The sequence below is a fragment of the Parasteatoda tepidariorum genome, chromosome 2 (genome assembly GCF_043381705.1).
Source record: "Parasteatoda tepidariorum isolate YZ-2023 chromosome 2, CAS_Ptep_4.0, whole genome shotgun sequence".
NCBI lineage: Eukaryota > Metazoa > Arthropoda > Arachnida > Araneae > Theridiidae > Parasteatoda > Parasteatoda tepidariorum.
In genome coordinates this window covers 29,550,652-29,566,825 of record NC_092205.1, presented here as the reverse complement: position 1 = coordinate 29,566,825, position 16,174 = coordinate 29,550,652, and the positions used below count along the sequence as shown (strand labels likewise).

Below are 16,174 nucleotides of genomic sequence, written 5' to 3'. Positions count from 1 at the left end.
AGTATGGAAATTTTGAGTTTGACGTCGTAGACGACGCCTTATAGCAGCAGCGAATTTGATTTGGCTTTCAACTTAATGTAAGACAAAGCGGAAAAGAATGATCGACATTCAGTATGTGCTTTGTTTCGATTAGTGCCATGTCTCAACGAAGTCATTTAACTGAATCAGAAGTTTGGAGAATCGTTAGCCGATTAGAGGGTGGCCAAGCACAAGCCGAAGTAGCAGAAGCCATTGGAGTTTCACGAAGTGTGATTTTTATGATCTGGAACATTTTTTGGCGACTGGAAATGAAGGCCAAAGATCAGGGCAAGAGTATCTACGTACAACAACGCCCAATTAAGACCATTATTTAACGCCATAGCTCGGAGACGCAGAAATATGAATGCCACTCTTCTTCAACAACACCTTCGTTTGGCTACTGGCACCACAGTTTCGACACAAACTGGCCGAGACCGCATTTACGCTGTAGGTCTGTATGCTCGGCGACCAAATGTGTTTGTCACATTAACAGCAAAGCACCGTCGCGCCTCAGGGTGTGGGCAATAGCCCAATAGAACTGGAGGAGAAATGGATTAAGCAATATTCTTTTCTCTGACGAGTTACTTTGATAAAAGGCGTATTTTCATCAGGAGGGAACGTGTCACTAGAAACAATCCTGTGATCGTGAACGAAAGTGTAAGATATGGCGGTGGAGACGGATGTTTTATGCTGTCATCTCCACTGATGAGCTTATCAATCATTCAGAATAGTGATCTGACCGGTCGCCTATATAGGGATGAGATCCTGAGACCTATTGTTGCTATTTCTGGACGACAACTGCAGGCCAAATAGTGCTAACTTGGTAAATGATTTCCTTTTTGTGGAAGGAATCATACGAATGGTTTGGCCAACGTGTTCTCTGGACATGAACCCAATCAAACATGTTTGGGCATTCTATTTCGACGAATTGCTGGACGCCTACCACCCCGACTAACTCTCCAGGAACTGAAGAGAGCTGTCTGAAGGAATAGAACCGAATACTCCAGCCCCTCATTAATAACCTCATTGACTCGATGCCTCAAAAGTGTTAAAAGTTGCTGTCCGTCCGGGGAAACCATAAGCCCCTACTAAAAATGATTTTCGTTCAAGGAAACGCCTTTTTTTACCACGTTTATATCAACTTGCCTTCGTGTATGTCTGTTCGGGTGGATTTTTTTAATAGATTTTAAACTAACTTCCCGACTAGCTACAGACTTCAAATTTGGCACATAGTTCAGAATTGGATGACAATGCATGAAAATGAAGAGAAGAAAGACATGCAAAGTAAAATAAAATTACAATGAAAGAAAAATTAATATTTTTGATATTGTCTATTGTTGTCGATTCGATTATTTCAAATTAGTGACACATGTCAGTTGAAAAGTTTTGTGTACAGTGAGTGAAAAAATTGAGATTTTGGAAGTGAGTACAAAAAAAAAATTTTTTTTTTTAAAACCACGTTTTTGTAGTGGAGAATAATAATTAAAAAACAAAAATTTGAAAAACGAAAAGCGTGGGGTGCAAATACATAACAGTATATATACACATGCATATACACATTTTCTTACTCATACACATGCACAACCACTTACACATCCACAGTCAGATACAATTACAGATATACATACACATATTCTCATGAACACACATACTGTTACTGTTATGTATTTCATGCGCCCCAGGTGTTTCGTTTTTCAAATTTTTGTTTTTTAATTATTATTCTCCAGTACAAAAACGTGGTTTTTAAAAATACTATTTTTACTTTGATTTTTTTTTATTATTTTTTTTAGCTGTGTTCTTTTGCTTTTGTACTCAAATGCTCAATAAAACGTTTTTTTTTCTTCTGCGAAACAAATGTCATTTTTATCTCATATCGCGTACTATGTCTGTCGATAATGTATCAATCATTCAAACAATTCTCCAGGTACAAGATCAACCCACAACCTCAGTATCCTTTAATTGTTTTGAGCAGTGTTTTTAGTAAAAAAATGCGAAAATTTATTTCAGATTTTTGAAAATTTATTCAAACCAACAAATATTATTATATTATTATTTCTCTTAAATTTGAATGTTTTACTTATAGAAGCCAAAGCTTATCGAATTTGTGATAAAAATGGAAACTGGCTTTGGGGAAATTGGACTAATTACAACGAATGTCTCAATTTCACTACAACGGTAAGTGCCATCAGTGTTTGTGCTTAAATAAAAATAATGCTGACATTATAAAAAAAAAATTTCTTAGAAACTACACTAAAGGCTAAGATAAATCTTCTAGAGAAACAAAAGTTTTAATTGACTAACATTGTAGAAAACTTTGTAGTTTACTCTTTGATTTTATCGTTTGTAGTCAAATTTAATAATAAATGGAAATAATAAAACATTATAAATTTTTTTTAAATTTGAATTACTTCTGGTTACAATAATTTAACAAAGGTATATGAGAAAAAATTCCTCCTTTCTTAACTATTTTTCCTAATATCGCCAAACTGGAAAGCTGCGTTCTGAAACCGAATTCCGCAAAAAAGATAGCATAGCAGAATCATTCACACCGTGTGCAAAAAATTCTCGTATGTGAATTCGGAGATGCGAATGAGAAATTGATTGATAAAATATATTTACCCAGGAAAAAAATCAACCAGGTTTGCATTAGGTGATTTTTTAATACTATTTCCTGAAATTTCATTTAGTTTCATTTTTATTTTGTTCTATCTTATTCAGAAAATTTTTCGAAAATCTGTCGCCACGCTAAATAAAAATTCCCAGTTTAAGCACCTTATGTCGAGTTTAATAGAACTAAACTCGACACAAAGCTATAATTTTTTACAAATTGTACTGTCTTTCAGAAAAAAAAGTTTTAGGATTTAGAACAGATGAAAATATCAAGTATATAAAAAATTTTAAATATTTCCAAATTGGCGACATTTTCCCATATGGATAAAAATTATTAGAATGTTTTGCTTAAGAATGTTATTTCATGAGAAGAAAGAAACCTCACTTTACAGCTGATGACGAACGTAAGTAATACAATACAAAAATGCTCTGTGTGACAGTTAGTGTTGTTGTGATTCTGCATTTGACTATAGGAGATGTATGTGAAAATGAATTTAGATTGTTTATCCTTTAAAAATATAATCTCATTTTATTGTGTGAGAAAAACCTTATTTCCAAGTAAACTAAACTATGTAGTATACAGGGGCCTTCGTAAAGCCTGACCTCAATATAATGTTTGCTAGAATCTTTATCAAAAGTAAAGGCAAAAAAATAGATGCATTGTATATCAAAAATTATTATTTAAGCGAGGGAAAAACAAAAACACTAATAAATCATAATTAAGGAATGCTGATCTACAGATTAAAAACCTGATTGGTTGCAGTTTTAAGCTTGTAGGTTTTCCTAAAATTTTCTTTTAGTTTCTCTGTCCTTCAATTAAACATGTTTTGAATGTTTCGTACAGTAACTTTTCTCAACTGTGATAGCGTTCATTTTTTTCCTCGCTTAAAATTTAATATGGAATCCCAAAAAGTACTTTCAAAAATATTTATAAGGATATTCCAAAGACGCTTGATAAGGATATTTTTAACGGTGGTCTTTACAGAACAAGCTGCATACAAAAGAAAAAATATAAGAAAAGGACATCATGTGTAGAAAATTGTTCTTTCAGAACTTATATAAAAGAATACACGTCTTTTTCGAATGGTATAACCGCAGATGTAGTGTAAGGGGGGTACACTTTTTGTTCTTAGGAAACTGTTCGTTTTTTTAAGTTTCTATATATATGCACATTTATTTTTTATTTGTATGTAAAACTTAAAATAAGATAACAGTTTTTTAATATCAAAAAGAGTGTCCCCCCTCATGCTGCGTCTAATACTATTTAGTCCATTCAAATTACAACATAATTGGTAGATTCCGAACATAAAATCGAAAGATATTTTTACTGTATTTACGCACCACATAAAAAGTCTTTTTCCATTTATTGTCTTACATCAGAGAAATATAGTTCATCAATATTTTTTTTCTACTCAAAGAACAAAATAACGACTTACCCCAGCAGGAAGTTTAATCAAAATACCATTTAATCTGAAAATATATAATTTTAATTTCTGGTCAATGAGTTGCAATTGATGTTTAAAACTTGTTATTTAATGAATACGGTTGATGAAATATCTTGATTCAGATGTACAGATCAATAAACAAGTAATTACGGATATTCATGTTCTGCTAGATAATCTTCTCTACTATTTTCTAAGTTGAACAAAAGTTCTCCTTTAACTTCTTAACTAAAAATATGCTTTTGCAAGAACGGTAAACAACAACAAAGGCAGAAGACTAAGTTGTTTCAAACAGGCTCAGAAAAACAAACAACAAGTTGAGAGAGTTTTGTTCAAAATTTCCATGTTTTTTATAAAAACATATTTTCAAAAGTTTCAATTTTTTTTCTTCTTTTGATTTGAAAATCAAAATGTGATATTTGATATCCAATAGAAAGTAAACATGTTCATGGATGAAAGGATATTTCTAAGCAATATTTTCAATATATTATTAAAATCAAGCATAGTTGAAAAATTATTCATAAAGATTCGATGTCACGCGTTTTTAACAGTCAAAAAAAGTTCAGCTTGTTTATGCACATAATAACATAATTTTTAAACATAAATAAAAAGATAAAAGATATTTTCATCTTTTGCTGTCCTTATTATACCAGTTGATTGAACGTTAAATTTAATTCAGCAAATTTTCCTTATTAAGATTTCAAAGATGATGCGAAATATTTAGAATCAACTATTAATAGATTTTTAAAAAAATCTTTACTAGGATATCACAGCAGATTTTTTTTTTTAAATATAAACTGCATTTTAACATAAAATGAAAAATAAAAATGATGTCCCTGAGCAGTTTTAAGAACCAAATTGGCTCTTAATAGAACACAAACTTCATGAATCGAAAGAATTGATTCAACTATGCAAATTAACTATTGCTAACTAATTATTAAGTTACAAAATATGAATAAAAACGTACTTTTTTAGATAGATTTGAATTTATGTTATCCTTATACACTGAAGAGCCATTACATTACGACCACCCTGCTAATAACATTTAGGTCCACCTTTAGCCTCAAAACTGCTAGCACTAGCCGTGGCATTCATTCCACAAGGTGCTGATAGGTAGTCTTAGGTATCTGGTACCAAGCGCTCACCAACTGGTCCTTCAATTATCTCACATTGCGAGGGGGTAGCATAGCAGCACGAATTTGATTTTCCAAGTAGGACCACAAATGCTCTACTGGATTAAGCTCAGGTGAATTTGGGGGCCAAGACATGACTTGAAAGTCACTGGAATGATCCTCGAACCAATCCATGACGATTCGACCCTTATGTCATGGTGCATTATCCTGTTGGTAAACACAATCCCCCGCAGGAAAAACTGTTGCCATGAATGGGTGAACCTGGTCTGCAACCATGTTCAAGTAGCTTACAGATGTCAGGGATTGCTCTATGAGGATTCAATGGGTCCTAATGTGCCCCATGAAAACATTGTTCCTGGGCGAGAAGCCATGAAAACCTGGGCGAGCCCATTGTTATAGGAGGTGGTCATAATGTAATGGCTCTTCGGTGTATATTTTAGGGGGAGGGAGAGCTGACACATACTACACTATAAAAAAAATTTCGCGTATCTGAGCACCAAATATGGGGGTAACTACTTTACACCAAGGTGGTGCTCCTCGACGCCAAGAGAAAATGATAGTTTCTGGTATGGTGAGACACCTAAATTGTTCTTTTACGCAACTTATAAGCACTATATATAAAGTAGCCACCTTTATGTTTGTTATTTAGAAACACTAAAATTTATAATTACAGTAAGATGTGATATACATATGGAGAAGAAGTTACGTTTAAGATGTAATATAGTGTAAGTCAGTATATATTGTACAGTGTACAGTCAGTATATATTGTTTTTCAGTATATATTGTACAGTGGCGTGGAAGAAGGCAACTGTCCTTTGCTACTGTTATTCGAAGTAAATAAACTCTGGCAAAATTTAAAATGCGCCAACAGTGGTGTTTTTGAAAAAAAAATCAATGCATGTGATCTCGGTATAAGCTTTCTTTATTTATTGGAGTTTAAATTCAACTACACCCTTTAAAATGTGTGTAAACACTCAAATCAAACTAAGCTTGAAATAACACACGTTTTTTCGACATTTTCAACAGCAAATTTGGATGGGTACTACGCCACAGTTTTTGCAGTGTGGTAAAAACTGTCCCAATAATTTAGTCAGGTTGAAATTTTTGCAATATTTATATACTTGAATACATCTAAGCATCGGGTTAACCATATTCAAAAATATACATATATATATGAGTAAATTCCCCCAAAAAGTTCAAAGATACTTAACAAGATATCAAGAAAACTATTTGGCTGCAATTATGAAATTTATGTAATTTTATGCAAAAATAGTTTTTAATAATTATTTACTATTTTACTTATTGTGTGAAAAAGTTTTAAATTTATGAAATACAAATTTTTAAAAGGATTTTAAATTTAGAAATTTTAGTTTACGGATACAAAATGTGAGCAAATTACATTCTAATTTTTTTTTTAAAAAATTTCAAAAAATATATTATTACATTTTTATTTTTCAAGAGCACTCTTATCGATTGCATTGAAACTTTGTATTTATTCAAAATGTCATCGTTTAAAATTGTGCAAATGTTCGCATACCTTGAAAATCAAATTTTTTTAATATTATTAAATTTAATAATTAAAAATATCTGTTAAAATTATTTCGAGCATCGAATAATGTTTATGTAAACGAATTTTATAATTAGATGTGAAGGTTTTTGAACCATCGATTATGTTACTTTATTAGCATTGAAAGTTACTTAGATTTGTCAACATCTCTAGGAGGGAAAGTTAATACACTATTGGCCATTAAAATTGCTACACCAGGAAGGAATACAAATAACAGAGTGATATTTATCGGGCACATGCATTATAGTTGGAAGAACAAGTGATTAAATTTTCAGAATATTTGGAAGAATAGATCCTGAGAAATCAGTACTCAGAACAGCCTCCCCTAGCAGCAATAACATCAGTTATTCTCCTGGGCATCGAGTCGTACAGTGATTGGATAGCATGGACGGATACAGCATTCCATACTGCTTCAGCATTGTGCCACAATTCATCAACCATAGGGACTGAGGAGTGGTGGCGTGCCAGTCATTCGGCAATCATTGATCAGATGTTTTCAATTCGTGAGAGATCAGGAGAACGTGTTGGTCAGGGCAACAGGCGAACATGTTATGTGTAAAGGAAGGTCAGGAAACATGCTGTCGTGCATTGTCCTGCCGAAACGTAGCGTTACGAAGGCCTCGAAGATAAGGCAGAGCAACTGGTCCTAGCACCCATACAGCAGCCGTTACATCAGAAATATAACGGCTGCTGTTCAACGTTCCGGCAATGTGAACAAGAGGTGATTGAGACGTGTACCATTACTCCAGGTGACGGGCCAGTATGACGATTTCGAATGCAAGCTGCCAATGGGCGTTCTCCACGATGTAGCCAAACACGAATGAGGCCATCATGATGCTGTATACAGAACCTGGATTCGTCTGAACAGACGACCTTATGCCATTTCTGCGTCCAGGTTCGTCGTTGATCACACCATTGGAGGCGCTCCTGCGTATGATGCAACGTCATGGGTAGCCGAAGCCATGGTCACCGTGCTGACATTCCATGCTGCTGAAAACGTCGTCGAACTGTTCATGCAGACGCTTGTTGTCTTGCAAATCACCCCATTTGTTGACTTAGGTTTCGTAACGTAGCTGCAGGATCCCTTAAAGCCATGGGACAACATGTCTGTCTTCTCGGCTGCTAGTGATGGGGGGCAGCTGAGATCCTGCACGACGTTCCATATGACTGTCATGAATTCATCAATTCCATATTCTGCAAACAGTCGTGGTATCTCGACCAACACGAGCAAAAATATTTCGGTATGATAAACCACAATCTCGGTAAGCCACTATTCGACCCCCATCAAACTCAGACACGTGCTGGTGGGCATTTCTCCTTCTTAAACGAGGCATAACAAAAGCTTTTTTACCCAAGAGCAAAGCTCAAATTCAATTTATGTATGCGAAACTTACTGTCAAATCTCTACTTTTATGCACATTTTTAAGATTTCACTAAATTCTTTGAGGCCTTCTGGCTGGGGGCAGGGAATCTTTGGATCTTGGTGAGGTCGCTGCTCTGTGCGAGAGGCGCCTAAACTTCATCAACCAGGGTTTTCCCTGGAGTTGCTTCTTCCTGCCATGTCCATTTTTCCGACGTGTTGCCAAGCCTACCCTTTTGAATCCTCTTTTTCTTTTGCTGAGAGGTCATGTGCGCGCACTTAGAGTCTATAGTATTCTCCGGAGACCCCCTGACCGGAGCGGGATGGGTTTAAGCTTTGATTCACATTGCAGGTGTCGCTACCGCCATAATAATAAGCTAATAATTTATAATAAGCTAATCATTTATCTATCGCAACATGCTTTATCCGTCTTGGAAATTTCATGTTCGTGGTGAGTCGCCTTCTTAGTGTAGCAATTTTAATGGCCAGTAGTGTATTATTGCGTAAACACTCATGACTATCATCCTGATTAAACAGTTCGAAATTTATTTTCCATTGGATACTAAAATAGTGTGATGGTCAAAACACCAACAGAAAAATGTGTATTTTTCGGAAAAGTATAATTACGTAATTTATTATTAATTAACTTCAATTAATTAGCATATTTGAAAGTCAACTCTTTGAACTAATTAATCCATGGAAATCCTATTGTTCAGAATTTTTTTTTGTTCATCACGTGTTGGAATTTTTGGTCAAATCGAATGAAAATTGAGTATTTTGTGAAAGTTTCATTTAAAGATTGTGAAGATCTTTCTTAATTAATCTCACGTCAGTACAAAAATTTCAATGTATTTTTCATGTATTTGAATTACAACTTATACAAAATGCTCCGCTATGACCACCCTCAATATTTTTTATAGAATCATCGTAGAAATGAAGGCAAAAAAATTTACTTCTGATCTTTTGCAAACTAGTATTTGAGCTAGGAAAGAAAACTCTATCAAAAAATAAAGAATCACTACTGAAGAAAGCAAAATTGAAAACATCAAAACCTACTCGTATACCCTAAAACAAAGAAAAAAAGATAAACGGTGATCATAAAAAACCTTTTCAAGTTTAGCAAGGTAATTTAATGAGTTTTGATGTTTTTAGTCTCGCCTTCTGCAGTAGTTCATTAAGTTTCATGGTTAGAATTGATTTCCCCCGATTAGATATTAAATTACGAGCCCTGAAATTTGGATTGAACGCTTTATTTCTGACAATGATTCTTAAAATATAAAGTAAGGATAGTCATTATGAAACACCCTATACATTTAAAAAGTTGTTGTTTTTAAAAGTATGCATATCATTCAAAATAGTAAGCAAGTTATGAGGACAAAGTGTGATCGGTAAAAAAAAAGGACAAAAATGAGAATTACATTTCTTGTAAAAATATTATTTCTATCACTTCATTTACCTCTAAAATACTTTTCTGAAAAAAACTGGACAAAAAAAAATTTACAGCGAACTCAGAGAAAGTAAATTCAAACATTTATTTCAATGAAGCAAAGAACTATCTAAAACTCGCACCCAGGCTTTCCAAATGGCACAATCAAATTTGCTTGCATATCGTTGGTTTAAGTCAGGACTTTTCTTATATATAATTGTGTTTCCTTTAGATACGGTTTCTAATCATTTCCTTTTTGTTTTCAGGACTTGCCAAAAGCACCTCTGACAGTCAGTCTCATTTTGTTAGTGTGTTCTCTTGTATCGCTATTTTTCTTGGCGCTTACAATATTCATATTTTTTTATTTCAAGTAAGTGTTTGCATTGCTTTAAAACAAAATAGCGTGTCTCTTAGTAATTAAATGTATAGGTTGTCTATAGAAAGAACTCCCCTCTCCACGAAGTCTAAAGCCATCTGCTGAAATAAGAAATAGTGTATTTCAAAGAGGAGAGATTCTCTCTCGCCTAATTCTCTTTTTCTCGCCAATCTGAGTCAAAACCTGCCTTAAATATTCACCTAACACCCCTAATTGAAATAGCTTCTCAACCGTAGTCACCGCCACTGCTCTAGATGAACGGTGAGAGGAGTTCTTCCCAAATACTTAACCATTATAAAAATCTTGTCTGTATAATTTACCTATCATTTTATGTCTTAATCTTACACGTGAAGTGCAATCATTTGTAATGAATTAATTAGCATTGCGATAAAATAACAGCGTCTCAATTTTTTTTTCTAGTTATAAAGTTATATGCAATTAAAATATGATTTTTTTTCTTTAAATGGTTATTTTTTATTGGCACTGAAAAAAACAGTGTTGATTTTTAAAATTTCATTATATTATGTAGGACTTTTTCCGAATTTTTTCATAAGTTTAAAATTCAGTTTCATAAATAACAAAAGATAAAAATTACTGTTACAAACTATTTTTTTTAAAAACTTTAAATGAATTTTTTTTATTATTTTTTGAATTATTAATTACTAAATGAACAAAAGGAAGACACAACTCAACAAGAAAAATTTTATTTTATATAGAATTTTAAATATCAAATAAAATTGCGTTTATGTATTTTTTGATTAATTGTTTCACAAATAAGTTCTTAGGAAATAAACTTAGAGAATTTTGCTAAAACTTACACTTTAAAAAGTGTTAATTTCGATGCACAAAGTAAATGTAAAAGAAAACCACTTGATATACTATTTCCTTATATTCATTCTATGCAACGGAAATTCATTTTAATTGATAATTGAGGCTAATTTATTTGATAAGTTATTACTTTGAACTATCTAACCAATTTAATTCATTTTTGAATTTAATAACACTTATTATAGTTAGTTTCAAAATTTTAATTGCTTCGAATTCTGTTTCCTTACCAGATCTCTTCAGTGTTCCAGACTTCGAGTACACAGAAATCTAATTGTTGCACTCATCATTCATTCGTTAATGTTGGTTATTATCTCATTACCTGTAGTAGGTGGCGCTAGCATACCATCGTACCGAGAACTCGTAAGTATTATTGGCACAATGGTTTTAATACCTATTAAATAATTTATGCACCACCTTAACAAAACAAATTTAAGTACACTATAAAGTCTAAAAATATTAAAAAGTATCTGGCTCACAAAAGCATGATTAAAAGAGACAAAACATACAACGAGATAAATTAAAAATAAAAGCACGAGACAATTTTTGGTTCCCTGTTGGATTCCGTGGTAGCATGTTGCATTTGAAGAAGAGCCTCAGAGCTCAAATAAATCTTGATAGGCTAAATTAAGCCTTACCTGTTGAAACGCAGTGCTATAAGCGAAAGCAGAGAGCACGCCGCACTTTACTATACTCAATACTCAATACGAGACAATTTATAGAACATCAGAGAGTTATTGATTTTTGAGGGGAATAGTTTTCGTTTCTGAAATCAAGGTTTATATTAACCTGTTACTGGTTTTTCTACTTTTTTTCCAAGGTTATTACTAACCCATTACAGGTACTTTAATTTTGTTAGTTTATGTGTGGTCGTTAAATAAGAGTGTTCTTATAAAAAGAAAATTAAAAAAAAAGAACTGTTTCTTAATATAGCTTAATTCGCTACAACAGACATACTCCATTATTACGCGTTTTGAGTAAACAAGATTATGAGTTCAATGTGGACACTTTAAATGAGCAGTTGGTTAAGTAATAAATAAGAAGTAAAATTTAAAAAAATAATTAAATAAATAAAATGTCCTGTTATTACTAGCAAACCCTGTGTTTTGCACGTAATTTGCCTAAATGTCTTGACATGTATTTCTGCCAAACGATAAACATAAGTTCTATCACTGCAAAAAAATTTAGTGCATAGCTGCCGCCATTTTTGGTATTGAGGTTAAGTATACGGTCAATTACACTAAAAAAAAAAGACAACATAACAAAAAAATAAACATTTAATATCATCCCTCCATATACAGCTTTTCTAGATATGAAATCATAAATTGTAGTTTCTAAGTATTTTTTAATAAAAAAAAACTTATTAAATTTTTAAAATAGTTTGTTATTTTTTAAAATAGTTTTAAAATAAATTTATAAATACCAATCACATTATTACTTATAGAGGATGGATAATTTCAAAAGAAAAATTCATGTCTTTAATATGTAACGTTGATGTTATTTTTTCAACAATATATTTATTCTAAATAAAACATTTAAAATTTGATTGTTTTCTTATTTGCATAATAATATTAAGCTATTGAAAAATTCCATATTCCATAGATATATATTCGATATATATATATTAGATGCATTTTTTAAAAAATATATTTGATATTTATCATTGAAAAAAATTAAGAATAAGAAAACCTTACAAAAGGCAACGTCAATCACCATGAAATTGCTCAAATACAATTTTAAAAACACAGCTATAGTTTTTATGCAAAAAATTACATAGCATTGACAAGACAATAATTGTTTGAAAGAATTAGTCCAAATATATTACTTTAAATGTACTTGGTTTATTTGTGGAATGAAGCCTTTAAAACTGATTCTAATGAACATGAAAATATGCTTTGCAGTAACCAAAGAAACAATGAATAAATGAAATTATGAAACTGAAAATATAAATAAACAAATATGACAATATATACTGTAAAAAATTTTTAGTTCACCTCAACAACAAAAATCGTGCCAACTATGCACCAATTTTTTTTACAGTGATATATGTTTCCCTCTAAATCAAACAATTGGGTATAATATGAAAAAAGCACAACTACTTCCACTTACTAGGAATAACATTTACCTTTTAGTTTAATTAATAAACTGAGATTTAAATATCCTTACTAAATTCATAAACTTCGGTAAAATAACAATATAAATTCTTTCCAAAGGAACTAGACTAATGCAATTCCAACCTGGCGAGTAGCGACTTATAACAAGACACTTCGTTTGATGCTTTTACTTGTTGCTAGAAATCAGGTTCGCAGAAAATGCTGTTTACTAGTTAAATTTAGTAGGAATAACACGATCTGTGACGTAGGCTATAGTATACCCAATTGCAGTGAGGATATTGCTGTTCAAAAAGTTGAGTAGTTTCTATACTTAACTGTCATTTTTATAGAATATTGCGTCCTTTTTATTTGCTTTATTTATTTATTTATTTTTTTATTTATTTATTTTTTTATTTATTTATTTATTTATTTATTTATCTATTTATCTATTTATTTATTCATTTATTTATTTATTTATTTATTTGATAATATTATTTGATTCGGGACTAACGAGTAGTCTGATTTAACGAGCAAATAGTCCCCTAACTCTTGCTATTAGCGAGTTAGACTGCGTGTATAGCATAAAAATTATAAAGTATGTTCATTATAGGGAAAAATATATATTTTCTCAAACATGTTTAAAGTTTTTTATTCATTTTCATATATTTATTTATTTAGGACTGGTTGTGTAAAATCGTAGTATCTGTGAAAATGTACGCTGCTTTGTCCAGTATAAATTGGATGTTTGTGGAAGGGATGCTTTTACACAGTAGAATAACGACTAATATTTTTCAGAAGGATGCTCCATTTAAGTTATATTATTTCATAGGTTGGGGTAAGTAAAATTTTAAGATTTTGAATTTCTTTATTCAAATATATTTATGATTGCCTATCTTATTCCTTACAATTGTTTATTTATAACACATATTATGAAAATGTACTTTTCTTTAAGTATTTCACATTTGAAATAACATTTTTAATGAAATGATACTTACATAAGTCATACGTTATGTTAGAACTCATTTTAAAGCGTTTATATTCATGTTTGGAATATATTTTCTTATTTTATTTAAGAGCAAGAATTTTTATAACTATTTTTATACAATATGGGATTTTTAAAACATAACCAGTTTTGTCGTGATACGTTCGAATTTTATTTGTTAAGCCTAATTCTAAAAAACTAAACTCAGTGGCACGACAGCCCAAAGAGGGCCAAGGCCGACTGTGCCCATCTCAGTTTTCTTGACCTTGGGCTCTGGGGTGCAGGAGCATATGTTCCGGTCAGGTGGTCAGCCGAACGCGGAACCCCCAGTGTTTAGTTCCCAAGCATGCTTGGGAACATGAAGTGTTTTACGAAGTTCCTTAAATTTTATTTGTTAAGTGTTTTTATCGAGAAAATTAATACTAATTTGTTTCAACGGATTGCAGCAAAAATAGGGATTTTCAAAAAAAATATATTCTAATTTTTTCAATCCTCCAAGACATTGCTCCAAGCATGCAAGCCTAATTCAGTTCTATGAAATTTATGTAAATCGTAATAATAACGAATTTTATTTTATTCCAATCTATGTATTTAAATAAAATAAGAACTTATGAACCAAATATATTTAACCAATGCCTTGGAGGATTAAAAAAATTAGAATATATTTTTTTTGAAAATCCCTATTTTTGCTGCAATCCGTTGAAACAAATTAGTATTAATTTTCTCGATAAAAACACTTAACAAATAAAATTTAAGGAACTTCGTAAAACACTTCATGTGAAAAATTACATTAATTATCATTACAAAAGTACAGTGACATTAATTATCGTTATTAAGCTTGCCATACGTGGAAAAAATTCAGATAAAATTAAAGTACTGTCTGGTAATGACATTTCTGGTAAAAAAAATTCATAATTCTGGTAATAAGCACCAATATAAATGGTATTTACACCATTCATTTAGTAATTTTTCCGTTCGTAACCGTTTAAGGGAAATCCTGGTTATCAGAATTGTAGTTGCTTGCCACATATTTTGTAAACATACAAAACTGAAAATTAAATTTAAACAAATAAATAATTTTCATGCCATGCTCTAAAGCATCATGATAAAATTATTAAACGTTATCACATTCAATACCAAACGGAATGGTAATAAAACCATTTTTACCGTTAATTTTACCAAAGTCATTACCAAACAGTTCTCTTTGGTGTTCCCATAAAGCTATATACACGGTAAATTTTACCATATTGTTATAGTTTTGATCCATTTATTTCCTCCGTTCAACAAATAACTTAAATGCCAATCGTCAACCTCGTTACTGTTTATATATTGTACACATTTTTAGCATAGAATACTCATATATAAAATATATAAATATTAGCCATTTAAATTATATTTGGTTAAAAACTATTCCAATTTAGTTATGTAGTAATTCAAATTAATTTTGTAATTAAATCTTTTCGGAACAATATAAATTCAAAAAAAGTCCTGTTAAGCAAACTTATATATCTCTGCACTCTCTGAAAAATCAGTCCCACATTAATCACTATACTGGTAACTTGAATCGTAACAAAACGTACAGGGTGTTTATAAAGTCCCGGACCCATTTCGATGTTTAATAACTCATAAAATAATAAAGATAAATTAAAATTAATAGCATAAATGGTTAGATAGACTCAACAAGTTTCATGACCCTTGTCAATGAACTTCCACGTGTGCCCCCTTCGCACGTAGAATATCAAGTCGATAATCAATTTCACGCCAAGTAGTAGCAAGAATGTCGTCATCCACAGAGGCTATTGCGGTTGTAATTCAGGTTTTTAGGTCATCAATGTTCGACACGATCCTCCTGTAAACATTGTCCTTTATAAATCCCCAAAGAAAAAAGTCCAACGGTGTTATATCAGGTGATCTGGGTGGCCTAGGAATTGGACCTCCCCGCCCAATCCATCTTCCTGGAAAATGGTCATTCAAAGAACTACGAACGATGATACCCCAATGAGGTGGTGCATCATCTTGTTGTATAAAGACATGTGATTGAAGCTCTTCTAGATGTGGAAATACGAAGTTTTCCAACATGTCTAAGTATACGACTGAAGAGACCGTCTTTTCTGTAAAAAGGAAAGGCCCAATGACTCGGTCGTTCATAATCTAATCTAAATTCGGCCAATTTCTTGGCCACCCAGATCACCTGATATAACGCCGCTGGATTTTTTTCTTTGGAGATTTATAAAGGACAATGTTTACAGGAGGATCGTGTCGAACATTGACATGGGTCATGAAACTTGAGACTATCTAACCATTTATGTTATTAATTTTAATCTATCTTTATTATTTTATGA

At 31.8% G+C, this 16,174-nt stretch overlaps 1 protein-coding gene across 2 annotated transcripts in view; it reads left to right on the top strand.

Annotated features, from left to right (window-relative positions):
- The window catches only part of LOC107444653 (corticotropin-releasing factor receptor 1), a 129,656-nt gene that overhangs the window by 92,222 nt on the left and 21,260 nt on the right, over window positions 1-16,174 (top strand). For both annotated transcript variants that reach the window (XM_071177410.1, XM_016058864.3), the window contains 4 exons: window positions 2,102-2,193; window positions 9,823-9,926; window positions 10,991-11,120; window positions 13,529-13,685. In XM_071177410.1, the coding sequence (XP_071033511.1) occupies window positions 2,102-2,193; window positions 9,823-9,926; window positions 10,991-11,120; window positions 13,529-13,685 (483 nt within the window). The remainder of the gene's footprint in view (window positions 1-2,101; window positions 2,194-9,822; window positions 9,927-10,990; window positions 11,121-13,528; window positions 13,686-16,174) is intronic.